A 26,893-nucleotide genomic window follows, 5' to 3' on the forward strand; every position below is an offset into this window, starting at 1 on the left:
CATTTTATTCTATAATTTACTTGTCCTTTATAGAGACAATGAACCTACTTTTGTTATGCGTAACAAAAGGGAAGTCATACACACACACACATATATATATACGTATCAAACGATCAAACGTAAGGTGCTCCTTCCTGACTCAATTAGGACAACGAATTGGTTGGTGAGCTTGGCTTGTCTGATTGTCACTAGGAACAACAACAATTGGGCTATATGTACTAGAACTAGAATCGTAAAAACAATCCTCATTGCATTAGATATCCCAATGAACTAACTCATATAGCGTAGCACGCTTGTGCCAAATCACATATTCATGCGCTGATAGCATATGTTAATCTCAATTCCACTGTCTCTGGATAGTTTGTATTTAAATGTGTTATATTTGATAAATTTATTGTTATTATTTTTTTGATATTATTATTATAATCCCCTCTGCAGACGATCAAAATTGCGATGCCATGTGTTCGGATCATCGTCAGAGATGTTTCCCTGACAGTAGCAAATATACCATTGTGCAGCTCTAGTATGACCTAAATTAAGTATCGAACTAGATTAATTTATGAAAAGTGTTGAAACCGATTACTGGAAAAAATTGCAGCACGCATTTATTTAAAAATTTATTTATTAGCATAATGTTTAATTAAAACTGAAATCTTTAGGTTAAAAAATAAATAAATGAAATCAAAACATGATCGTAGGTAGATAGGTATAGTTCGTTCACCAGGAGTTGGCACTTGGCTCCACCTCCTCGGAAGCAGAGTTCATTTCAGCGCGGGGGAGTAACAAGAAAAACATTTCCCCGCTTGAAATCGAGGTAACCTCTAATGAGCGCAAAGCCTCCTCACGGTTTCTTATAGGTAGTCCAATCAGACCACTATGAAGGCAAACCAGTTTACGAAAGAGCCCTTTAATAGAAAATCTAGTAAAAATAAAAAAGTGGTAGAAAATATATGTCTAAAAATTTGTTTAATTTTTGAATATGATTAGTTTGTCTTATTTACTTGTCTACCACTACAGATTCAATTCTCAAATATATATGACAAATTCCTCTCAGTCACTTTTAAAATAGAATTTGGTTTCATGCGCTCAAACTGTTCACTTTTTAAATAGTCTGCGCAGACTACTTATAAGAAACCGTGTGGAGGCTTTCTGATGTAGAAGGTGATGGCCAAACACAAACAGTGAATTCTTTTTCAGTCACTTACTTCGCTTTATCATCAGCTATTATACCTTTCGTTATTCTAGCTAATTTATATTTAAAAACTTTTTCCCAGCAAAATATCTCAAAAAGAACAAACTATTCAATAAAAAGAGAGAAATATCAACAAGTTTATGAAATAAAATGCACATGTTCAAAATATGCACATGAAGATTGCGAAATAAATATTTTTGTCATACGATCGCCAAATAGCAGCCTTGTTCATATCTTTCTCCCCAAAATAGCGAAATAGTACCATCCGATACCACGTGATGAAGGCGGAGCCAAGTGTCAACTCCTGGTGAACGAACTATACTTTATTTACGTCTTACTGGAGCTGCACAATGGGCTATTAGCGATGATCTAGGAAACATCCCTCAGAATGATCCGAAGACATGCCATCGCAATTTTGATCCTCTGCAGAGGGGATGGCACCCCTACTTTGGTAACCCGATGACCTGCGCGAAGTCGAGCACTTTACGGTAGAACTGTTTAACAAGGACTCATAACACACACCCTCGCTCCCTAAGCAGGCTGATCAAAGTCGTCACACACCTGCTTACTGAACACAGCCAGTGATGTTTGACTTCGGTGTTCTACAGGGAACCGCGTCTTTACGACCAGTACAGTGCTGGAAAAAAAAATCAATAAAGTATGATACTACAATAAGTTAACATTGGAGTGTTTTGTTAGAGTAAGTCATTATTAAATTTTGATAAATTCTTTTTCATTAAATTATTTTTTATTAAATTATTTTTTATTAAATTATTTTTTATTAAATTATTTTTCAATTTATTAAAATAAAAAAAAACAAAAACAAATTGTTAATGCTAGGTTAAAATTTATCATTAGTCTTCAGAAATATAGGTTTAAAAATATTTAATTTAAAAACATTTTATAATTAAAGAAAAAAAAATCAAGTGAATTTTTCTTAAATACGTAATTAAATAAATTTGCTGTAAAAATATGAATAAATAAATGAATATAAAATAAGTCTTTAATATTTGAATTATAAGTTTAAAGTACGTTTTATAAGATAGTGAGAAATAAAGGTTTCTTTGCCACCGCTGGGGATTAGCAAGCTCCATTTTAATTTACTTTAAATTTCTTTCTTTGTCCGAAAAAATAGAACTTGATATTTTTGGAAACAGCACAATATTCATAATATTCACCTTTGAATATTCAGCTCAAATATTATTTGCTTATGTTTCTAATAAGGCAATTAAGCAGCGCGAGTATGTGATTGCAATGTTAAGAAAGAGAAAATTCCGCGAAAACTTAGCCGTTTCCTACTACTAGCGCCACGACCGGAGTGCAGGAACTGAAACAAGGCTGAACTTGATTGTAACCGTACAATAAGTTGCAGATCTAGTTCAGCCTTGTCTGAACTATTTTGGTTGGAGAGGTTATTTCTCAAATCAACATTAATATGAACCGAAAGAAGCAACCAGAAGCGTTTCATTGTTCCTGTATCTGCAATCAATAAAATTGTTTTTATTTACAGACAAATTTAAACTATTTCCTTATTCGTCTATAATTGTTTTAGCCTTTAAATTTTGTAATCTTAAACTTTCCAATGTGCCCAGATAATAATAACTTTTCTTTTGCATTGTTAAAAATTTTTAAACGGAGGAATATATGCTTGAAAATAGTGCAATTGTTATTATGATTAGCGGCTAGATCTGTGAATAGTTTTCATAAAAATGTCATCTCCAACTTTTAGGTTTGTATTTAGAAAGTCTAGTTGCCTTTGACAGTTTTTGTGAGCGTAGAGCTTGATTTTGTGGGCCTTCTTAACTTTTATTTTGGAATATTTTTTACTCTACACTTCCTTAAATAACGGAACAACTGTCCTTACTTTAAAAAAAAATAAATTATTTATTGATATATGTGACTATTTAATAAATTAACCTGACATTCAGTTTATGGCTTTATTGCACAACTTTTATAATTAGCTAAAGCTTTGATTTTTTGATGTTATTAGAAAAATATTTATAACTTTTTTCCTCAGGAAATTTTTTTTTTATAAACCTGATTTCAGGAAAATCAGCCTAGTTATAATTGTAGGATTGAATTCTAGGCGATTGTGAATTCTTTTTAGACTTTTCGTGGTATTTTAAATATTATTTTTCTGCAGTGTTCTTAGAAAAATGAATAACTTAGAACTCTAAATTTTCACTTGAGTTAATGTCTATAATTTTCTTTTTTTGGGTTTCATTTCTGAAAACAAATAACTCAACATTCTTTCTGTTTATTTTATACTTTTATTTGATTTGAAATTATCCTCTTGATGAAACAAGGCTATTGATGCTAGGACCTGGTTGAAGAAATTTAATTAAAATGATTTTTCAACTAAATAACTTTTATAGACGAAACTATCCTGTCAAAGAAATGATATATTGGTAAAATAAACTGGACAAGTAACTTTTTAGCTTTCTATCTTAGGAAATTTTTTAAGACTCTAATTATCAGCTGAACATTTTATCTTTTAAGGAAAAATAAGCTACTATTAAATAACAAACTTAAGATTTGGAGCTATGACACATTGTTGCATCCTTCCCCTTGAGGAAGTGTGTGTGTGCCAAGATTTGCAGTTTGGAAGCCACTGTTTTGGGATATTCTTAAATGGGTTTTTGATGTTTCACATGAAAAAAATTACATTTTAAGTTTTTAGTTCTTTAATAATGATTTTTACTTTTTTTTTAAACTTAACTCTCTTTTTCATTTAAACAAAGAAATCATATGGTTTAAAATGTAAAAATGAATTTGAAAATTCTAATTCTGTCCTATATAAAAATAAAATTAATTTTCATCATAGTAAATTTATTTAAAATTATTTCTAATTCAAATAAAAGTGTTAATGCTGGTTTAAAATAGGTAATAAAGTTAATATGCATTATGTGATAAGGAAATTACAGGTTAATTAAAATTTAGTTTAAACTTTATTTAAACCTATTGCTATATTTTTTGATCAATAAGTCAACCTTTGATTTCTCACTAGCCAGGAAACAAATTTTGAACCTCTGTAATGATTCTGCAAATTAAGTGTTTAAAACTGACGCAGATAAGATATTAGAAATTTATGGTATCTACTCAAAAGATGTATTGTATAGTATGCTATAAATTTTATTTTTTGTTTTGTAAAATTTATGTTGTGTTGTAAATTTGTCACTATTTTGCGCTGAAATTTATGGATTATAGATTAGGTAAACTTTTTAAACTAATTGTTGCTTAATATACTTTGGTAAAAAAAAAAAAACAAAAAAACTTTGAGTTCAATTATGTTTATTAATCTATCAATTCCTAATTTCATTCTGTAAAATGGTGTGCATAAATTTATATTATATAAAACATAATTTAATAGTTTTAAATTTTTTTAGATTTGATCTGCTATCTACAAGTACATTTACACCTCTTACCAGTCACTTGCCAGTTTCAACATGGAATAATACTGCACCTTTGAAAAATATACCTTTAGATTCCAATTTAGCATGGCTACTTTGTGCTTTAGTAATGGCTATGAGCTGGGTAATATATATAACATATTACAATTCAAGAGTAATTGGCTTCATAGTAACCAAAATCTTGAACCATTTTATGAAATATGGATACGTTAAAGTAGGTATGATATATATGTATCCTTTTCTCTTTTTTTTAATGTCCCCCCCCTTTTTTTTTAGTTTCGTAGAAGCCACAGAGCATGTTAGTTATATTAAAATAATTTAACAATAAATATATTATCTCAAATTATTTTTTTGTAACTGATTTCAATTGCATTTCTAATTTAATTGTTATTCTAAAAAAGGGGTGGAAATTAGGGTTCTAAATATGTTATTGTCAGCTATATTATATGTTACTCATTTTTTTGTCAACTCTGTCACTAAATAAAAGAGATTTAATAAAGAAATGAAATGCATAAACAGCTTTCTGCTGAGTCTTTATATCTTAAAGCTTAGCTTTAATTACTAAAATTATAAAAATGTCACTTAGAACTTTCTTTTATTAAGGTCTTAAATCATGTAAACATTTGCTTAATCATAGAAACATATACTTATCATACATGCTTAATTTTACAGTGGCATATTTTAATACCATTATATCAAGCAATTTTTAAGGACCCATGACGAATTTCATGCTAAATGACAAAACAAGACATGTCATTTTAGCAATAATTTGTTTAATGTACTAAACTGATCCAGCATGCTAAATCCAAATCCATACAAAAATAACGAAAGAAAATAATTTAGAGAATGCTTAATCATGGCGAATTTTATCCTAAATGACAAAACAAAATATGTCCTTTTAGCAATAATTTGTTTAATGTACCAAACTGATCCAACATGCTGAATACAAATTCATACAAAAATAAACTAAAGAAAATAATTTCGAGAATGTTTCATTAAGAGCATTTAATAAAAATGCTTTCTATACCTATTTATCTTTACATTGTTATCAATTCCGTTGAGTAAGTTCTGATATTAAGTATACTTTTATTTTCACTAAAAATAAACTTTTTAAAACTTATAGGATTAGTTGAAATAAAAATTAAAGTTTACAGAATAGATATGCATTGTTTTTACTTATTATTGTTCATAAATTTTTAATTTCTACATTATTATATTTTCTAATAACTTATTATTTCTAGGATCATTGTCTATATCTGTACTTTCTGGAAAAATTATGTTTCGCGATGTTGCATACATTACAGAAGATTGCACATGGAGAGCGCAGGATGGTTGGATTATTTTTAGATGGTGGTATCCTTATGTTCGCAAAGAAATAAGTGAAGGTATATATTTTCATAATACTTGGGAAAAATTCCTACCATATCTATCAAAATTGTTTTAAAATTATGTAAAACTCCTGTGGCAATTCATAAAAGTCATTTAAATACACATTTTTCCTAAAATTCAACTCTATAATGTAAGCTTAAAGAATTTTACTTGTGATCTTCTTAGTTTATAGACAAATAGTATTGAATATCATAGTAAAAGTGCTTATGCAAAGTTACTGTAGTACTGAAAAAAATAATGAACGTTAGATTATTTGTATGTTATTGTCATGCTGATTGCAATTTATGAAATCTAATTATGTACGTCTAGCAATTGAAAATTATCGTGATATCTGTCTTTGTTTAGTAAATGTCTTACTCTATTAAAATAATGTCCATTCCTTGCTTAATTTTAAAGAAATATTTATTTAACTTTTTTGTATCAGGTATTGTATCTGTATTTTTTTGTTTCTATTTCTGTAAAACTGTTTCAGGATTGGAAACTTAGTTTTGTTAGGAAAAAAACATTCCTTTAAAAATTGTATGAAACATATTTAAGTAGTGTTGATCTTAGAATTAATTTCCTTGAATCTCTAATCAATTTTGATAATAATATTTCCTTGAATTGAATCTTGTGTTTATGTTTTGGGCTTTCAAATGTAAGTGTGGCTCAGCCAGTGGATAATTTGTTTAAATTTTGAAATCTTAATTTAACTAACTTCTAAATTGAGTAAACACCAAAATTATACATCGTTGAAGAGGTCTTGAATTAAATATAACAAAAATGAAAAAACTCTCAGAATTAATTTTTTGAAAGTTTTAGGGGTACTGAAAGTTTTAGGGGTATTTTATTTGATATATATATATTAGATAAAGAGCTAAATCGGCAGTTTCTGTTCTCTCTTTGGTGATGAAATAAGAAAAAGGTTATATTATATCTTTTAAAACCAAAATTCAATTTTGTTTTTAAATTCAAAATAATTCAATTTTGAAATTATTTTGATGTTAAATCTTCATGATAAACCTGAGCCCAAAGAGTACTCTAAAATAATTGTTTAACATCTTTTGTCTTCTTCAGATAAACAAAAGTTCTAATCCCCTTATCTAGTTTAATAAATCTTTATTTATTTTGTTTGTTTTTCCCTTATGTTTTTGTATTAAATTCAGTTTGTTACATCATTTGATATTGTTACCCAGAGTTCTTATTGTTATTTGTTCTTGGAGATGTATCCAATTCATCCATGTGCTATTAACTTTTTATTGAATTCAATTCATAATTATTTATATGATACAGGGATAGAAAGTAAGAAAATTTAATCATTGTTAAGGGCCAGTAACTAAAAGATTTCACTCGTTCTCACAAATATTCACATGCTTCTATTAGTGTAGAAAAAAAATTATACCTAAAAATTTAACAAAGTAAGAACATTTAATTACTATTCCTAAAACCTGTAACTAAAAGATTTCACTCATATTTAAAATTTTGTAAACTAAGTAATTAATACAAATAAAGCTTTGTATAAACTAAAATTAAATCATTATAATTTAATAAATGTGTTAAATGTTACATATTTATTAAAAGTAGATTATCAGGGGTCTGTCTAGCTTTTTCTGAGAGGTACCTATTTTGTGAAAATTTAGACATAATTTGTGAAAAATTAAAAATTATATTTAAAAATCCAACACAAAAATATGGCAAGAATATGGATTTATCATTTCTTAAGGAATACAAATATAAAATTTTAAGAAAAAGTATTTTGTGAAACTACTCTTTTTCCTAAAATTAAATTTGTGAAACTACCGTTTTTCCTAAAGTTAAATTTGTGAAGGTACCGCTAAACGGTAGTACATTCGGTCTGGACAGACCCCTGATTATTGCGTACAAGTATTTTACTAGTACTATTTACTATAAGTTGATTGTAAAAGTTAAAAAAAGGAAGTTATTAAAGCAAATCAAGCATAAAATCATAGAAAGTGTAACATATATATTTATGATGATATACCATTTTGATACAAAAGAAATGGAGAAAACCCCAAATCCAAAAATTAAACTAGCATGCCATATCTTTACACTTGATTTTCTATGATTGGTTGCTGGTCCAGTGGGTCACTGATAATTATATTATGGTGGTCTAAGTCAGATTTTATTGGTCCATGACTAACGGAGTACCAATAATTTTAAGCTGTGTCAATGTTATACATTTAGTTGAAAAGTATAATGATGCTAAATTTTATGTTAAAATCTTATGCAATACATGTTTTATATTTCAGATTTATCTCATTCAGACACTAGACTTTCAATACTTTTAAATGGATTTGAATATCATCTCTACAATCGATCACAGCTCTATTCCCGCTTAGAACACTTGTTTGGATTGGACCCATCAGTTATCCCATCTGGATCTGAGCCTTATTGGCAAGACTCTGGTGGAGAAGGGGATACTCAAACACCAGTGGATAAAAATGAAGAGAATGAAGTCCCGAAATATGAATGGCGGGATTTAATCCCTGTCATTAAGGCAGAGATTTCCACTGTAAGTTGGATATAAGTTCTTTAACCCCTTAACAATCGGTTCATTTTCAAGAAAACAGTCATAAAAGTGCCTATTTTTTTTATCCCTGAAAATTATATAAAAATATGTGTATGAACAATATATATATTTATTTTTAATTTTCGATTTGTTTTTAGCTTGAAATTTTAAGAAAATTAAATTTTTAGGAAAGGCCAACGTTCTTATGACTTAATGTTAGTTTTCTAGCAATATATGTTTTAAACATTAGAAAAGAATTTTATTAAACTTACGTATAATATAAATAAAGATTAGTAATTTTTTCTTGTGTGATAAATTTATAAGCATGAGATACAGAGGCCAACGTCACAATCTGGGCAGTAGTACCAAGTTTCCTTCCTACATCTCTTATTGTTTTCATCTCTTCTGGAGCAGCAAACTTTGCAAACTATTTACGATTATCTTAAAAATATCCTGGTACTGCCATCTGGTGAGTAAAATGAGAGATAAAATGCTTTCCGGGCAAGAGAAATGAATTAGTTTCTGGAGCAGCAAACTTCGCAAACTATCTACGATTATCTTAAAAATATCCTGGTAGTGCCATCTGGTGAGTAAAATGAGAGATAAAATGTTTTCCGGGCTAGAGAAATGAATTAATTTTATTCTTATTGGCGCTTTACTACTGAACACTCCAGCCCGGAAATATCACGGGAGCAAGAAAGTAAGTAATATGTTAAAATGTGCTTTCAAGTTATCTGTATTGATTTCTTAGTAATTGAGTTTTATATTTTGTCGATATTTTTGTACATTTTTTACCAAATAATCGTTAATTTTTTTTTAAAAAAATGAGTTCTTGTTACTTTCTTATACCTGAATTTTTCATTCTAGATTTTCCTTAATTTTTTATTTCTATGGAATGTCTCTAAAACATTTTAGAACTTCTAAATGGGGTAGGATGAGTCCTGACAGCTCAAAATCTCATAGAGATGCAGGGTCGGAAATGCTTTTTTGAAGCAGTAGATGGCGTTGAGATTGCTCAGAAGCTGGCTGTAAGAATCGAAGTATCTGCCAGAGCAGGGCTCGAAAAAACTCAGAAATTTTACCCGTCCCCGAGGACGGCTTGTCCAACAATGCACCCGTCCTCCGTTGAAACTAACCTGTCGCTTTTAAATAAATAAAAATATAATTTTCTCCTATTTATTGCAAACATTTATATAAATTGCACAATGAATTAGTCGTTACTAGGATTACATTATACAGTAATAAAAGAAATACTAGGTTACTAATAGTAACCTAGTATTTCTTTTATGAAATAATTTAAATGACAAGGGTCAAGTTATCTGGAATGTCAAGTTAACCGAGGGTACTGCGTTTCTTAAATGAATCAAATATGACGTTTGCCAGTTCCACAATCAAGCCAATGATTTACAGAGGTTTCTGAACAGAAATCTGAAAGGGGTTTTCATTTAGGTAGGTGCTCATAATTGCTTTTAAAGCTTCTTGTTTAAGACCAGTACGTATTGTGTTTGTTTGTAAGTTTATTGCTGCAAAGCCCCTTTCAACCGCTGCAGTACTCACAGACAGAGAAAACATCAATATATGCGCAATATGTTGCTGTCATTTTGCTGCCTTGTAACTTACAAGACTCTTGTAAGATAACAAAAATTGAAAATGTATCACGAACATTAACGGAAAATGGCTGTCCGGGCGGACGTCGGATTCGAGAAATTCGTTGTCCGCGGAGAATTTTTGACCGTCGAGGACGGGCGGACGGGCTGTTTTTCGAGCCCTGTGCCAGAGTAATTCAAGACAAGCCTGTATTATCCCAGACTATTCAAATTTCTTTGTGCCGTTGATGATAGGTCTGTATTGCAGTCAGCAGAAGAAACTTTTAACATTTTCTTTGATCCATGTTCCTTCTTTGGTACATTTATTATTAAATAATAAATTCTCCTATAATTCTTTTCTTTATGATGTTTTTATGTACATCCTTGCTTCAGGAAAGCATCTCCAACCAGCATTGCTATATGATTTCTAGTCGGCACCTTAAACCTCTTAGAAGTTCCAAAATGTTCAACTGAGGCTCCCTGTGTACTTACCTATGTTTTTTTTCTTAGGGTCGATTAGTATTTGGAAATCGTTTACTACCCACAACATTATCTGTGAATTTTGAAGAAGCCCATATTTTATATACCACCAAACCAGCATCATCTAGATTAGATAATTTCACCCATATAGCTAAATGTAAAGCAGAAAACTTTAAAATTATTCTGGCTCCAAGTCCAAAATATACAGGTCTGAGTGATGAACCACCCCGCTACATGGGAGAAGGTTTTGTTGTATTTCAATCCAATTTTGTGGATCTCTATTACTATCAAGATGAAGCAGGTATTATTTTTGATATTGTTTAAGCCATTGATGTCTATTAAATATTTAGAAAATCTAGTTTCATCTATGCCACTAAACAAATAAAAGAGTTTTTTGAAAACCGTAAAAAAATTATCTTAAAATAAGAAATTTTTTTAAAAAAATATCAAAATTCATTGAATTTATTTTTTAAAATGTCATTTTTGATAATACTTTAGACTTAAATCACCAAGTGCAAAAGTTTACACAAAAATTCTTGTATTTGTTAGAAGCATCTGTTTATTAATTTTTACTGGAAATTTAGGATATTCAGTGTCATAACATTCTGCATTTATCATTTAAGCGTTTTTATTAAAAATACATTGTTTATTTTATATATTATTTTATTTTTATATTTTATTTTTATATTTTATTTTTATATTATTTTATTTTTATATCATTTTATTTTTATATCATTTTATTTTTATATTATTTTATTTTAATATTATTTTATTTTTATATTTTATTTATGTATTTATATTTTTTTAATGAAAAACATAATTGAATAGATGATGTCAAATTTAAAATCAGTCAGAGTTTTGTTCAAGTTTTCTAACTTTTGTGACTTATTTCCTTTACACTTTTAGTACCACAACACTTTTCTTCTAAATACCACAGATCAATAGTAGTGATTAACTCTCATAAAATTTTTTATTTATGAAAATATGATTTGGTATCTTGTCAGTTTTTTATTGCAACCCCTCTTTGTACTGAATGAGTTTGTTTAAACTTGCGAAGTGTGCATTTAAATAAAGATGGTGATATGATATTAACAAGTCAGGCTGTTTTAAAAAATGTAATTAAAAAAATTTATTATTTGTTTATTACTTGTTTTGTATTGCGCTATCCTGTGTAATTAATAAATATTTCTCTACCTTTATCTGACGTTTTGATACTGAGGAAAGTTCTTGTTTATAAAAACTGAAACATATGTCAATTTATGTTCTTTTCTTTGTGCTTTATTCACGTTGTTTATTGTTTTAACCTTCTTTTATACGTACGATGATGTTTAGGATGGTTAAAAATTCACCTCACAATTACTGAAAAAAAATACTAACATTTCTGATAAGAATTTTTACTTAATAAATCATAATTTTTTTAAATTTAAATTTTAGATGAAGGATTTTCTAACGTTTCATGCATGTTTTCACTATAATCCTTTCAATCAGTTTTAGTTTAATATTCAGTTAATGATTGTTAAATCAGTTTTACTTTGAAATGGATTATTGTATTATTCTCATGGATAATAATGGACTTAATTTAAATGTTTATAAAAAAATTTGTATTATTATTGAATGTTTTAAACTTAACTGAGCCATTTTTTTCATCATAATACATGGAATGACTCTTATTTTATTGTTAAAGGGTTAGTGACAGCTGAGCCTGAAATGATAGAATTAGCTGATGGTGATGTGGTCCAGCGGTCAACAGCTCCATTGTGGGGTTTAGATATCAAATGTGGCAAAGGAACTGATTTCAGCTATGGACCATGGGCAGATCGCCAAAGAGAACATCTTTATAAGTTTTTCTTTCCTCAAGTATAAATGATTATATTCTTATCTTGTAAATTAAACTTGTTTCATTTTTTCACTTTTTGTATTATGAGAAGAAACTATTATGTTATATACAGGGGCCAAAAAGTCCCTATTCTAGTTGCTATTTCACCTAAAAAATAGTTGTTGTTGTCAACCCTCTTTTCTTAGACTTGATTATAGTTTACCTTCTTTTTTTTTAATTCAAAAATCAGAATATTTTCTTAAAGAAAAATCTTTCGAACTTGGATGTCATAATTTTTTATTCTAGGTTCACATATTTGATTTGTTTATTTTGATTTATGCCTCCTATGAAAAGTACTCCAGTACTGAATGATATTGCAGGAGGAAATAACCGAAATTAAGATTCAGCAATAGTGGATTGATTTTATGGTGTGATTGATTTTTTTTAAAGAATTTAAATTGTTTAAAAATCGCGTAAAAAATTAATCATGCACAATGTGCCCATGCCAACCATGCACATGAAAATCCTGAAAATACATCATAAAAAATGTGCATTAAAATTGGTGATTTTATGTAACAATATATGGAAGTAATAGTTAACACAACATATTACAAAGCTAAAAACCACAAACAATTTATTGACTGATAAAATAACTCTTATTAAGATATCCCACATCTGACCACTGTATAAAATAACTAAGGGATCCCACACCCTATGCACTGCACTTGCCAGCCTCCAAGATTGCTTTTATTTATAGTTTTTTTTCCAGATTATTTTGCTCTTTTCTATATTTTTGCCCAGTTTTCAATAAATGCGGGTATTCTTTTTAAAATAAAAGTTTCAAAATATTCAATATATTGAAGCATTTGATTATAAACATTTCATTCAATTTATTATTTTAGCCAATGATTATTTATACACAATTGGCAAACATTTCAATACTATTGAGAAATTGTATTTTGAGCAAATAATTCATAGAATTTCTTTATATACAGAATTATAAGTTTCAGTGTTTGGAGACGCAACAGTTCCTAATATAAACTCGTAAAATGTACAAAATCCAAGGGAAAAAGTAAGAAAATGAGGAAAAAGAAGCATATGTGACAAATATTCATTGATAAGACCATTTCTTTCCTGCTTTAATTATATAGTATCGTTAAAACTAAAATATAACTTTAAATTATTATTGACTGGATAAGTTTATAAGAATATTTAAAACAAAAATATACCTCATCCAGTTTGTTCTTATGAACTGCTCGGTTTTAACATTTAATTTTGACCTGACTTATGGTTCAGTTAGTTTCAGATTTTTGTTGCCCACATGAGAAATAATTTTCTTTCTTCAGAATTTATGTTTCAATATTCATGCTTATGACTGCTCTCTCACTTAATAATTCAGCTCTTGGTAGTCAATGTAAAAAGAGAAATTTCATTGTTTTTTTTAACAATATACACGCATATAAGTGCTTTATATACTAACATCAATATTAAATTTAAAATATTAATTGTCTGTATAATTTCATGAACCAAAACGTGATTATGCTCCTGTCCAGTTTATAATGTGCTGGGTTCTCAAAGATCAAGCCTGGCTCCAAAATTTTTATTGACCTTTGGTTTTGCGTTTTGAATTTATTTTCATTAAAATATTTATTTAAATTTATCCCATTTTTTAGTACCCCTGAAAGTGTAGATTTCTTCTAATTATAATAATTTTTATAAATTCTTTTAGGATTATCAACCATTAGTTCCTACTAAAGAGAGTGCCGTGGGTGAGAAAAGATTCTGCGAAAGTTTTGATATTCGTCTCAACACTCTGGCTGAGGCAACAATTGATATATTATTTTCCAAAGAAAAAGTAATTTTTAATTTATCTAAAAACTGAAATATAAATGTTTTAAAACATGTTTTATTGTTATTATTTTTTATTATATAAATTCAAATTTGTGAGATACCTGCTTTTTTTCCTTATCATATTTTTAAAAAGCACTATACAGCTCCATTAATATTAAAACTTTTCTAAGTTTTGAAAATTTCTTCACATAAATCTGACTTTTAGCCGTTAAACTTTACATTCAATTCAATCCCTTGAAAAGAACATCTTATCTTTCTTATCTTGCTTTTTTATCCCTTTAAATTCATTTTTGGTTGTCTATGAAAATTTCAGGAAATGTACAAATTTGATGCCTCTTAAAATATTCATCTTTATGTAATGCATCCTATGTAAATTCAAGCTGGCAGACCTTTATTACAATTTCAAAATATTAATTGTAAATATTTGTTTGGAAGGAAACTAATGCAGTGCACATGAATGTTGGTCAAGGGTCATACTTGGAAGTGACCATCCCCATGCGCATTAACAATGATGGATATTCAACTAAAATAAATGGTCAACTGTTGCACCTTGAAGCTTCAACTAGTCTGCAGTTTAGATCATTAGTAGAGAGTGAAACACTAGAGGTATGAAAATATTTACTTAAGTCCTTAATATATAGATATTAAAACATTTCAGATAATTATTCTTAAACATTTCATTTGAAGGGTTTGTTTTGAAAAGCTAGTGACTCTGTTTTCAGGTTTTATATGTTTTGTATAAATCAGCCAATTGCAAGAATACCAGATGTCCAAAAAATGTCTGAAAAAATTGGAGAAATAAATTTATAAGAAACACACAATATATATACAATATATATATTGTATATATATATTTTTTATCACTGTCATAGAACAGCTGACCCGATTTTGAGTTTATGACTACTTATGTTGAACTCTATTGGAATGCCTTGTAATGTTGAATCCAATCCAGAAGACAAACAAACTCCTGGATTAAATATTTGAAGAAATTTGTTTTTGTGGAGGATTTTTCAATAGATCTAGCCCCTATTTGTATTACATGGAAAGGAAAACCGCAAAAACCTTCCACAGTTTGCTTGAAAAGGGACTCTAACCCTTGATCTGTCTACCACTGAGGGTATTTTATGTCAACACTGTGGTTGGTGCAGGCCAGGCGCAGATTTGGTATTGACCAGCCATCACAGGGATTTGAACCCGGGTCACCTCATTGGTGGCGAACGTTCCATCCCCGGAGTCACCACGTCTGAAGACAATATTCTATTGTTCTTTGAGTTAGGCTTAGAAAACGAGTTTTTATCCTAACCAGATTAATTAGTTATAAATTTTGTCAACAAATTGTGCTGTTTATTTTAGAAGCTTTAAAACAATGATTTCTGCTGCATGTTAAAACCATTCCAACTGAAATATTTACATGGGCATCTGCTAATTCTGTCCCTAGACTGTAACATTTTGCTGTAAATGGTGATTGCTTTTAAACTATTGATTTTAAAGTTAGCTTTTTTCTCAATTAGCAGCAACATATTTTTGACTAACTTAGTCATTCATTTTGAAACTAAGTGAGAAAAATATCTGGTTTCTTAAATAGGATACGACAAACTTTACATTTCTATCAGCTTCTGTTATTGATTTTTTAAATCCTCATTTATTTTTTAAGCACCTAGTAAGTGGTGAGTGATGCAATGCAATGTGAAGCGAAATTTTGTAATATATATATATAATTCTCTGTTACTTTTCGGTGCAATTAATTTTTTTACTTTTTGGCCATGTGCAAATGTATGTGTTGTTTTTTTATTCATTCAACAGCTGTTCTCATTTTTGGGCATTATGAATACAACAAAATTTTTGTTAATGTTTTTGGAAAAATCTATGAAATGAAGTATTACATTTTTTATTCTATATATACAAGAGCTTCATTTTCATTTGCTGAATCTATCCTTACAGCTTTTTAACGTTATGAGTAAATAAAGAACTTTTGTTTTTTATTTAGAGTATCATTTGATACTCTTTACAAGCTTGACATTTTCTAATAAATTTATTTTACTTGGTTCATTTATTTATGATTTTACTCTAACTTTTTATTTAAAAATTAAATGATATTTAAGTTTTTTATTTTAAAAAGTACATTCATTTATTAATTTTGTTTTCTTTTTTTCAGTTTGATATCTGGATTAAATATCCTAAAATATGGAATGACCACCAAATGTGGAACTGTAGTTTAACAGGATGTAAAACTACAGTACATTTAATTTATGCTCATAAACATTTTTTTCATGGTAAGATATTATTAATTTTGTTTTAGAAGAAAAAATTTACTTACATTGAAGTTTCTATTAATGTTAATACAGTTGAAAAATAATTTCATTCATTAATCTGAGTTTACAGTAAATATTTTTTTTTGATAAGATTATAATTTTTAAAAAAATATTTTCTCTTTTTGAATATGATGTTTATCTCTACAATATTTCAATTAGTTCATACATATTAAAGTTTTGAATCAATTCGATCTGTGAATGGATGCATGAATGGGTCCACAGCTTAAAACGGGCTGTGATGTGTGTGTGGCTCAAGTCGTATTCTCGACCATAGCTGGCCTCACTAAAAAACAAGAAATGTGCCCTCTGCCTTAAATTCGCTTGGTTTCACCAAGCAGGCTTGCTGGTAAATTTGGCAAGTAGCATTAGAAACAACCAGAACAATAAAGTTCTGAATTGTTAGAGTGAAGTGGATTCGATGTGCATTTGGAATCAAGCAGCTGCTAAATAGTATGAAGTTATCCTTTTGGCAGCAAATTAAAGTGCAGCAACAAAGCAGTTTAAATGAGCGTTAGAGATTTAAATTTTTTGGCAATGGAATATTGTGAACAAGAAAAAATTATGTTTATTTCTTATTGTCAATTAATAAACTTAAAAGCTTATTTACGTGAATTCACTAAAATGTCAATTCGAGCCCTTATCCACTCACCTCTTCACACAATTAACTTCTAATTAACTTAAAGACCAAAATTATGCATTACTTAACCAAGCATCCCTAATTGAAGCTTGCTAGTTGGAAAAAAATGGCCTGGTATTCTCACATCTAAAGTTCTGTTGCTCGGATGACTATGCGAGAACATACTTTGCGATTGCAACATAAAAAAATTTTGCTACTCTATGTTGGCATTGTCTATCTTCCATACATTCCTCCACCACTCAGTCCCTAATGTCGCATTCAGTTACTTCCACCTGTTTTCGGTATTAAAAAAAGAATCTCAGCAGTAGATGCTTTGAAATCAGTGCTTAAGTCACACAAGCTACGCAACCCTTCTTTTGTATGCAGAGCCTTGATTTTTGAAGCTTATAAAGCAGTATAAAAATATCTCAATGTACTTCTTAATTAAGTGGGAAAATAAACTTACATCTTATACTTAATATCTCATTGTATTTTTTACACTACCTTTCTCAACACTTCATAGGGGAAACTTATTTTCAGACACATCCTTGTAGTAGAGAAATTTTGTTGTTTCAATTATCGCTCAGCATAGTCTCGTATATAGTTTTTATGCAAGCTTTGTTGAACGCCAAAGTTGTTTTCTGGTAACTATGCTATAGAGTACTTATGCACGTAAATGTGCGATATGTTATGTGAGAGTGATTAAACTCTCTAGTGTAATAATTAGTATTGTATGATTTTGATGATTTTTAATTTTTTGTAATTTTTATTGTGCAGCTTTTATACATATATATATATATTTTAAAGAAGAGTTTTTATGAACATTTCTCAAGCGACGTTAAACTATAAGGAAACTGTACGTTCTGATTTTTTGTAAAAAATAAATTAAAAAGTTATCTTTAAATTTTGTAAAATGTAGAAACTATTGCCATATAACAATTTATAGCATGAATTTTTTCCCTGTAAATGATATTTTGTAATAAAAATATTTTGGATTGATAAACATAATTTTTTTTCCATCTATCTATTGCACAATTTCAATTATTTTCCAAACTTGTTTTTGAATGAATTTTTGAATAATATATCATGATACTTTTTGGGTTATAAATTTTACAGTCATATTTTGTATATACCTGCTAAATTTAAAAGCTGATTTTATTCAGTTTCTTATTGAAAGTGTAACTAAGTTTAAAATTTAATTATAAATATATAATTGCTTATTAACTAAAAACTTTTGTTGTAGCTCTAATGGAAGATTGGGCTTCAAAATTAAGACCAGATATTCTCCATTTTGTGCCCTATACTTGGCACTTTGGCTTAATTCTGAAAGACTTTGAATTGGTCACAGTTGTTAATGAGTACAATTGGATCGACTGCTCAAGTCAGCATCAAGAAAATGGTAAGATCATTTTTTGTTTCAATATGCTCCATGAATTAAATCTAAAATTTCTTAAATAATAATTTTCTAAAAAAAAATAATGAAGTCAACTAAAGTAGTTTTTCGATTTAAATGAAATTTTTTGAAAGTTAGTTACTCTTTGCGATATAAAAAATAACTATTGATTAAAATTATTGTGATTGACTTAATTTTAAGAGTTGAAATTATGCTTTAAATTATCACAATGAAAACTTTCATAAAAAATTCTGAGTTTCAAAAAGATATCAAATTATAATCATAAGATATTCATTTTTCATAACATTAAAAATTATTCACTTCAACTACACAAGAGGGAAAATAGTGATATGCTTATTTTGCTGATAAGGGGAGGGGGAGGAATGTAAAATTAAAATCACTTTACTCTCAACATTTTATTTTTAAAATTCAAAAAAATACACTTCTTGGAACAATTCCAAATAAAAGATAATTCAAATGAAATGGGAAATTTTTTTCCCCAAGAACTATCGAGGAGCTGGGAACTAAATTAAATCAGTATCTTAGCAAATACATCTATTTGTAAAAAATTAATATTAATGTGTCTTTCTATCTTCAAAATTAAAATTTTCTTGTAAAAATAATTATTTTTCTTTCTTTCTGAAATTAATTTATTTTAAAATGTTGTTTGTCATGCCAATTACTTTTCTTAGCCTATTTAGCTGTTTCTGGAGATCAGTTTGAACTGTCATTTGATTTACCTTTCATCGAATATTTACCACCCACTATATCCCTAAAGTTTTGGATTCAGGTAAACATTAGTTACTGATTTAACTAGGTAAATAGATTATTTCTTTGGTTTTTATAAATTTTTATCTAAAAAATTTAATTAGGTATATCCTTTGATGTCCTATTTATAATGTTGAAGAAATAAGATTTTTTCCAATTTGTATAAATTAATAGCACACTGGGTAACAAACAATTATTTTTGTTTTCTGTTGTGATCTGATTTTTTGAAACAGATTTTAGATAATTTCACACATGTTCTTTATAAACTAGTACATTCAGACAAAAAATGAACTTAAATACCATTTTGAGAAAACTGTGACTTTCCAAACAAATTAGTTTCAGACTTGAAATCTAAATTAGTTAAGATCAAGAACTTGGATAATTGCAACAAAAATTTTGTTTTCCAAATGTAATTTATTTTAAGTATCTTCTTTTGATCCCTATTTAACCTTTCCAGTATCACGCTTGTTTGTTTATTTTAACGAAAACTTCTTGACCTGGGTTATTTATTTGTTGAATAATGCTTCCTCAATCGAGGCCAGTCTCATTTTTTTGGGAATTTGTCTTTTAAGGCATGGCAGGAATGCTACCATACCTTGCCCAGAAAAAGGTCAAATTGTTGAGTCAGATGACTTGGATAGTGCCTGAGCTGATACCCCTCGCTCTGAATTTCCACCCTTCACCACCAAGAAGATTTATACACAGACAACTTTAAAATGCATCTTGTTACGCTGCTGTTGCTTTGTTTGTTGTCAGGATCGAATTAAAAAACCTGAGCTTTGCACCAGCATTGCCTTACTCTCACAGTTCCCAATTTTTTCGGTTATGGTATCAGAAATGATCGAGTTTCTTTAGGTGGAACAAAACAAGCTCAGTATTGTAGGAAAAGGTCAATAGCAGCTGTAAATATCCTAACAAAAAGAAACTACTGATNCGCGCTCTTAATTTCCACCCTTCACCACCAAGAAGATTTATACACAGACAACTTTAAAATGCATCTTGTTACGCTGCTGTTGCCTTGTTTGTTGTCAGGATCGAATTCAAAAACCTGAGCTTTGCACCAGCATTGCCTTACTCTCACAGTTCCCAATTTTTTCGGTTATGGTATCTTAAATGATCGAGTTTCTTTAGGAGGAACAAAACAAGCTCAGTATTGTAGGAAAAGGTCAATAGTAGCTGTAAATATGCTAACAAAAAGAAACTACTGATTATTTTGTGTGAAAAATGAAATGCTTTAAGTTATGAATTTCTTCTTAGTATATGCATACACTAAAAATGAGTTAAATAAGCTAGATTATGATTCACAAGAAACAACTGTTATAAACTTTGTGAGAAATGTAGTTATTTATTTTTGATATTGATTATTTTGTTTCGAATTTAAAAGCTTGATTGGAAATACTTATGGAATTTTTGTAAAAACATATCCTTTTCATAATTCATTCAATGTATTATCATTGAAATTGTTTTTTAATTTCTGCTACTTTTTTTTATTGGCATTATATAAAAATTTCTTATAAATAACCGAAACATTAATTGAGTTATGGATTATTTATTGAATAAAAATATAATTGTTGTTAGTTGAGCAACCAGATTATATTTGAAATAAAAAGATGGCTTATTGTTTCGAAATAAAGAATACTGAAATTTTTTTTTTTGAAAATGAGATAATAGTCATATTTTCAACATGTCAAATATTCAACAATATTTTCGATGTAAAATTGGTCAATGGTATTCAATATTTTCAATGTAAAATTTTTTCATTCCTGTACTTATTCAGTTTGAATACAGTTAAATCACTGAAAATTTATAATTTATTAAAAATCAGCTAGTCTTCTGTCAAACTCTGCCCAAAAGTAAAACTTTTATAATGTATTTTCAATAGCTAATTGAAAACATATTATAAAACTTTTGCTTTTAGACAGATTTTGACATAAAATAAGCTGATTTATAAAAAATTTTCAATAGATGATTGAAATAATAAATTAAAAATATTTAATTGATGAAAAAAACTTTTGTTACTCGCTATTAGGTTTTAAGTGAAATTTCTAAATTATACAAATCTTTGTCAATAGATTAGTATTAGTTTTCAGTTTTAACAAAAATTTAAGAAATAAAATCACATTAATTTGCTGATAAAAGATTTAATAAGTACAATTTATTTTTTAATGCTGCCCCTCCTTACTGAATAAAATTTATATTCGAACATTCAAATTAAATAATATGTGTTCTGGAGTATGATACATCCTTTCACTTTTTAAGACTGAAATTTAATCTCTTAATTCCTGGATTATGATACATCCGTTCACTTTTTAAGACTGAAATTTAATCTCTTAATTCAATGTAATTAACATATATATATATGTAACTGAAAATTTTTATAATTAAGACAAAATTAGTTCATTCTGTCTAAAACTTATTTTAAATTTAACTTTCAAACAAGTATGAAAGAAAATTTTTTAGGAAAATATTTGTGCTAGCATCTTTGCAAAAATTGTTGAAAAAATATTAAATTTCACAGATTTTAATTTATTTTCATTTAGATCTAAATAGTAATAGTGTAATGTAGCATTTATTTTAATTTTTTCTTAGGGAGAGAGCTGTGATATGGTTTTCTACTTACCAGAAGTGAATTCTAATCGTGATATAATATTGATGCTTGAAAAATGTGCCAAGTTGACGGGAAGAGATGGTTCACCAAGTCTTCAAGATAACTCACCAAAACGATGGAGAAATATGGCAAAGCCAAGGTGATTTTGTTAATTTTAAAAGTATATTTATATTTTCTTTTCTTAAAATGAGATTTATTGACTGATTAACAAATTCTAAATGCTAGGAATAGTTGAGAATTTTCTGTACATCTGGTTATTTAAAATAAAAACTATCAAAATACTTTTTCTACTATGAGTTTTTTTAAATTTTTTTTAACTAAGTTCATTGTTGACTAAAATATTCTGGATTAATGCAGTTTGTTTCTCAACAATAGTCCTTTAAAATGTTTCTCATTGAATCCCTTTAAAATATTTCTCATCTCTCGCAGACATTATTTTGAACTATGAAAAAAAAATTTAAGCTATTTTCTGATAATTTTGTTTGTACTTTATGAAAGAAAAAACTCCTTTATTTGTTGTGGAATATTATAGAATATTTGTTTTCCGAGTTTCATGAAAAGAACTGCATGCTGTTTTAAACAAATTTTACATTATGTTCATTTGCTGAAACTTAAGTAGACTGATTCAATTTTTCAATTGATTTGCAGTATTTAAAGCATTTTTACAAATATGGCAAACAACTGCCGTTATAATCTTTATCTTATTCATTGTTAAAGAACAATGGCACATTTTAAGATAATTAAAAATAAGTAGGCTTAGGTTTCAAAATAAGAAATATAGTAACAGTTTAACAAGCTAAAAAGTTAATGTAATATAGAAGTGTTTTCTGTATTAATATCCTTAATCATGTATTTTTTTGGGTCTCCAGCATATTGTTTTCTTATCTAATAACATGTAAGCTAAGCTCAATACAGCTATAGCTAAAATTTTCAAGACTGCTATTACTAAATGTGTATATTAAAAGAAATTAAGCAGATATAGTTACAGTTAGTCTGTTTCAAATGTAGAGACACATATCTCTCATTTGGTGAAATAATGACGTAACTGATAATTACTCGATTTAGGTTGATTTTACAGTTACATCATTTTCCCCAATAGAAGAAATAATTATAGGCTTATTAGGGGGTCCGACTCAGCCTTTCATCCCTTCAGTGGGTCGATAAAATGAGTACCAAGCATGCTTGGGAACTAACACTGGGGGTTCCGCGTTCGGCTGACCACCTGACCGGAACATATGCTCCTGCACCCCAGAGCCCAAGGTCAAGAAAACTGAGATGGGCACAGTCGGCCTTGGCCCTCTTAATGGGCTGTCGCGCCACTGAGTTAGTTAGTTAGTAGTATTAGGGGGTACACAATGTGGCCCTATGGGTTACAATGTAAATATATATTGCTCAGTTGGTGAAATAATGACGTAACTGATAATTACTCGATTTAGGTTGATTTTGCCGTTACGTCATTGTTTCACCAAATGAGCGATATATGCATTTCTGTATTTGAGAAAGACTCTAGGGACACAAGGAGTAGAATCTCTTCAATGGTTTGCGTATCGTCAGTATGTTGACTAAAAAAATTGATAAATTATTTTGTAATTTTCTTTCTTTTTTTTGAACTTTTAGTGCTGGTTGGGTTGATTGTTGGTCAGTGCCTATTGTTGCCCTGAGTATTGGTTATATTTACCACCCAACACCACCATGTGGTGCTTCCTGCTTAGATTTAAACATAACCACCCCCGAGAAAGAAGAAATACTTTTATCACCAATTAGACCAAATGGATCTCAAAACAGAAAGAAAAAGATGTGTAATTCTTCAGAATTTGATCCCACATCCTTAGCTCCGGACATTGTTCATCTTGAATTAGAGATAGGACCATCAGTTTTAAAATTATATGGCTCTTTACTTCGACATCTTATTCATCTAAAGGTAAAGTAATCTCATTGATATTAAAATTTCTGAATCTTTGCCAATTGTACCTAGAATTTAATAAATTAATTTGATTAAAGACTCACTTTCTAGAGTTAAATTGTTCTAGCTAAAAGATATATACTAAACAGTTATGAATTTCTAAGGAAATAAAATTGACTACACTGATGAGTGTAGTATTAGCTATAATTTTATTACAAAACTTATTAATGAAAATAACATTCTGCTATTAAATTGAAATTTTTTATATTGAAACTATTTTAATTATTAAAAAAAATATATCTTATATTGTAAAGAATCTTATTTATTGATTGATGTTTTTATTTATCTTTATTATTCAGGAAAATTATTTCGGAGAAAATCAAAAATTTTTTGAGTTTGATGCTCCAATTATAACTCCAAATCAAGTTTCAACAGCAGCTCCCAATGAAAAAGATAATTACGAATTTGATCCTCGTCAATTTCGACCATTAGACATAACTGTGTCTGTTATAATGCATGACATACAGGGTCATATAATGAAGGTAGGTTTCATATTTATAATATTTTCTTTTTGGTTTCATTTAGATTTTAAATGTAATGTTTATAAGCAAATTATATTCTGTTATCCTTACGATCTTAACTAATTCTTATTTTATTGTGAGAGGAATAAACTTCATTTTCATGTTGCAAAAAGTCCACCTGCACATTATGAATTACCTAAATCTACTAAAAATAATTAATTTACCGTGTTTCATCCTGAGAATTCTTGTTCTGTATTATCTCTGAAAAATTGATAAATCCATTTTTCTTTTACAAATTCTAAAAGACTTGCAAAATTTTCAGAAAGTGTTTAGGTAAGTTTTAGACAAACCTTACTTAACACAAAATCAGCATAAGAATTTTTTTTCAGAAAGGAATAAAATTATTAGCTGGTTATTTTTTTAATAAATGTAGTTAGAAATTGGTAGGTAAATACATTCTTTTGACACACCACATACCATCCAGACATGGCCAAGCACTTAGCCCCATTTTTCATGTATATCTTTTCGCAATCACAGGAGTAAAGCCACATAATTTTTGCCCCTGTCCGACAGTGGGGGCAACACCTGAGTTGGTACCCTCTCTTTACAAACTTTCACACCACAATCAAGGCGAGGACTTTCAGCCATGGCAGATTTAATGGCACATTGATGTGTATACACAACAGTTGTTTAGTCGGCTTCTAGTATCGAATTCCCAGCCTCCATCAGTGGAATGGGTGATCCCTTTACCATTTGCGCCACTGGAGCGCACTTTTTTGACAGCTTTTGCATCTCCTATTTTGTACTAATAGTGTGCGATTTATTTTTAAAAATATGTTTTATTTTATCCTGCATTGGCTAAGAGTTCATGGACCATAAGTACCTGCAAGCAACCCTGCACAATATTGAAATTTAGCAATAAAAAAAATGTTTATCATTTTTCACAAAGCTTAATTTCATGTTAAAAATAATCCCAAATTGTTAAAAGAACTGTTCTATGTATTCCTGTTATTCTGTATTCCTAATACATTCCCTAGGCTCTAAATTTTCAGCTTTTTTTTTTCTTCCTTTGTTCACCAAATTTTAATGAGCATAGAATTTTCGTTTTTAACAATTACAGCGTGTATAAATGTAATTTGTTACTGTTTCATGTTTACTTAAAATTATTATCTGTTCATATTTCCAGTGCTGTAATGACAACGATCCACCATGTCCTAGCTTATACTTAGAGAGGTTTGCATTTGAGATGTTCAAAACTTATGAAGAAACCAAACTACAGTTGCTTCTTTCTCCTTTAGTTCTTAGCACAGTGGATACTGCTGTACGGCCCGACTGCCATTCTCATTTAAAAGATGGTCATGTAGTTTTATCGACTCTTCAAGTAAATCTTTAAGCACGAAAGCGTTCTTTCAATTCATAATTATTTTATATTGCTTGACTGTAATAGTACTAATAAGAGTATTTTTTTTAAAGGTTCGTGGCAATGCTATGTTTTCTGGTGTTGACAGACCCTTGGAGAGTGAAACTCTTGAGTATGCATGGCTTGTAGAAGTACTAATTGGAGATGTAACTGGACGGCTTACTATACCTCAGGTAATTTTAGTTAAGTTGCATGATTAAGAATAACAGGTTACTTGATTTGTTTAAAAATTTTTGCCGACTTTAACATTACCTGCAACTGGAGTTTGGTTCCACTCAGGCTGAAAAGAGATTATATTTTTCCATGCTAACCGACAAAAAATTAAATGAACATTTTTAAAGAACTAATTACCATTTTTGTTCCCTTTTATTGTTAAAAATGTGGTCTGCTGATCCCACTTACCAAATTTTTGAGGTTGTAAGTATTTTTAAAACTACCTCTTTAAAAATACTTAAAATTTGAAATATGGTTACTTGCTCCAACAGAATATATTTTTTAATGCATAAAATGAAGCAAAAAATATTCATTAGTTACTTAATAAGTAAGGAATTCATGTTCTTAACACAAAGGAAGCAAAATCCTGTTACCAACTGAAAACTTAAGATCCAAATTAAGTTATTGCTTGTTTTCTTTAATTGTAAGATAAAAATTCTTGAAAAAAAATGAGTTAGTTCAGCAGTTCCAAAATGGAAATGGTGTTTCATGGAACCCTAGGGTTCTGTGAAAGAGTTAAAAAGGTTCTGAGAGTAAAGACTTTTTTTTAAACAGTTTTTATATACAGTGAAACCTCCGTTAAGCGGACATTCATGGGACCAAAAAATTTGTCCGTTTATGAGAGTTGTCCGTTTACGGGAAGGGTACCCTAATAACGAAATTTAACACCGTAAATTGTTTTTAGAATATTCTCAAAGATGTAGAAATAATTAAATAATATCTACAAGGATACTGTAAATATCTACAAGAATATTTATTTAAACAATAAGAAAGATAAAAAAGAATATATAAAGAAGTTTGATATAAATACATAATTCTGGATGTAGCTACAGATAAATAAATATAATTTTCCTATTAGCATAGATACTCAAGTTAGACATATGATACCAAATAGGAGCGTACTGT

The 26,893-nt window shown here is 28.8% G+C and overlaps 1 protein-coding gene across 1 annotated transcript in view; it reads left to right on the forward strand.

The window, feature by feature from the left end:
- Positions 1 to 2,624: 2,624 nt before the first annotated feature.
- Positions 2,625 to 26,893, forward strand: part of LOC107451210 (transmembrane protein KIAA1109 homolog tweek) — a gene marked incomplete at its 3' end in the record, with an annotated part of 102,147 nt that continues 77,878 nt past the window's right edge. The window contains 16 exon segments of the mRNA XM_071181348.1: positions 2,625 to 2,921; positions 4,579 to 4,820; positions 5,844 to 5,987; positions 8,241 to 8,503; positions 10,597 to 10,867; positions 12,251 to 12,423; positions 14,112 to 14,237; positions 14,669 to 14,839; positions 16,389 to 16,506; positions 18,405 to 18,560; positions 19,247 to 19,344; positions 21,912 to 22,069; positions 23,548 to 23,851; positions 24,193 to 24,375; positions 25,541 to 25,735; positions 25,828 to 25,947. Coding sequence (XP_071037449.1) covers positions 2,902 to 2,921; positions 4,579 to 4,820; positions 5,844 to 5,987; positions 8,241 to 8,503; positions 10,597 to 10,867; positions 12,251 to 12,423; positions 14,112 to 14,237; positions 14,669 to 14,839; positions 16,389 to 16,506; positions 18,405 to 18,560; positions 19,247 to 19,344; positions 21,912 to 22,069; positions 23,548 to 23,851; positions 24,193 to 24,375; positions 25,541 to 25,735; positions 25,828 to 25,947 — 2,742 coding nt within the window.

This window comes from Parasteatoda tepidariorum, chromosome 5, assembly GCF_043381705.1.
Source record: "Parasteatoda tepidariorum isolate YZ-2023 chromosome 5, CAS_Ptep_4.0, whole genome shotgun sequence".
NCBI classification, from domain to species: Eukaryota; Metazoa; Arthropoda; class Arachnida; order Araneae; family Theridiidae; genus Parasteatoda; species Parasteatoda tepidariorum.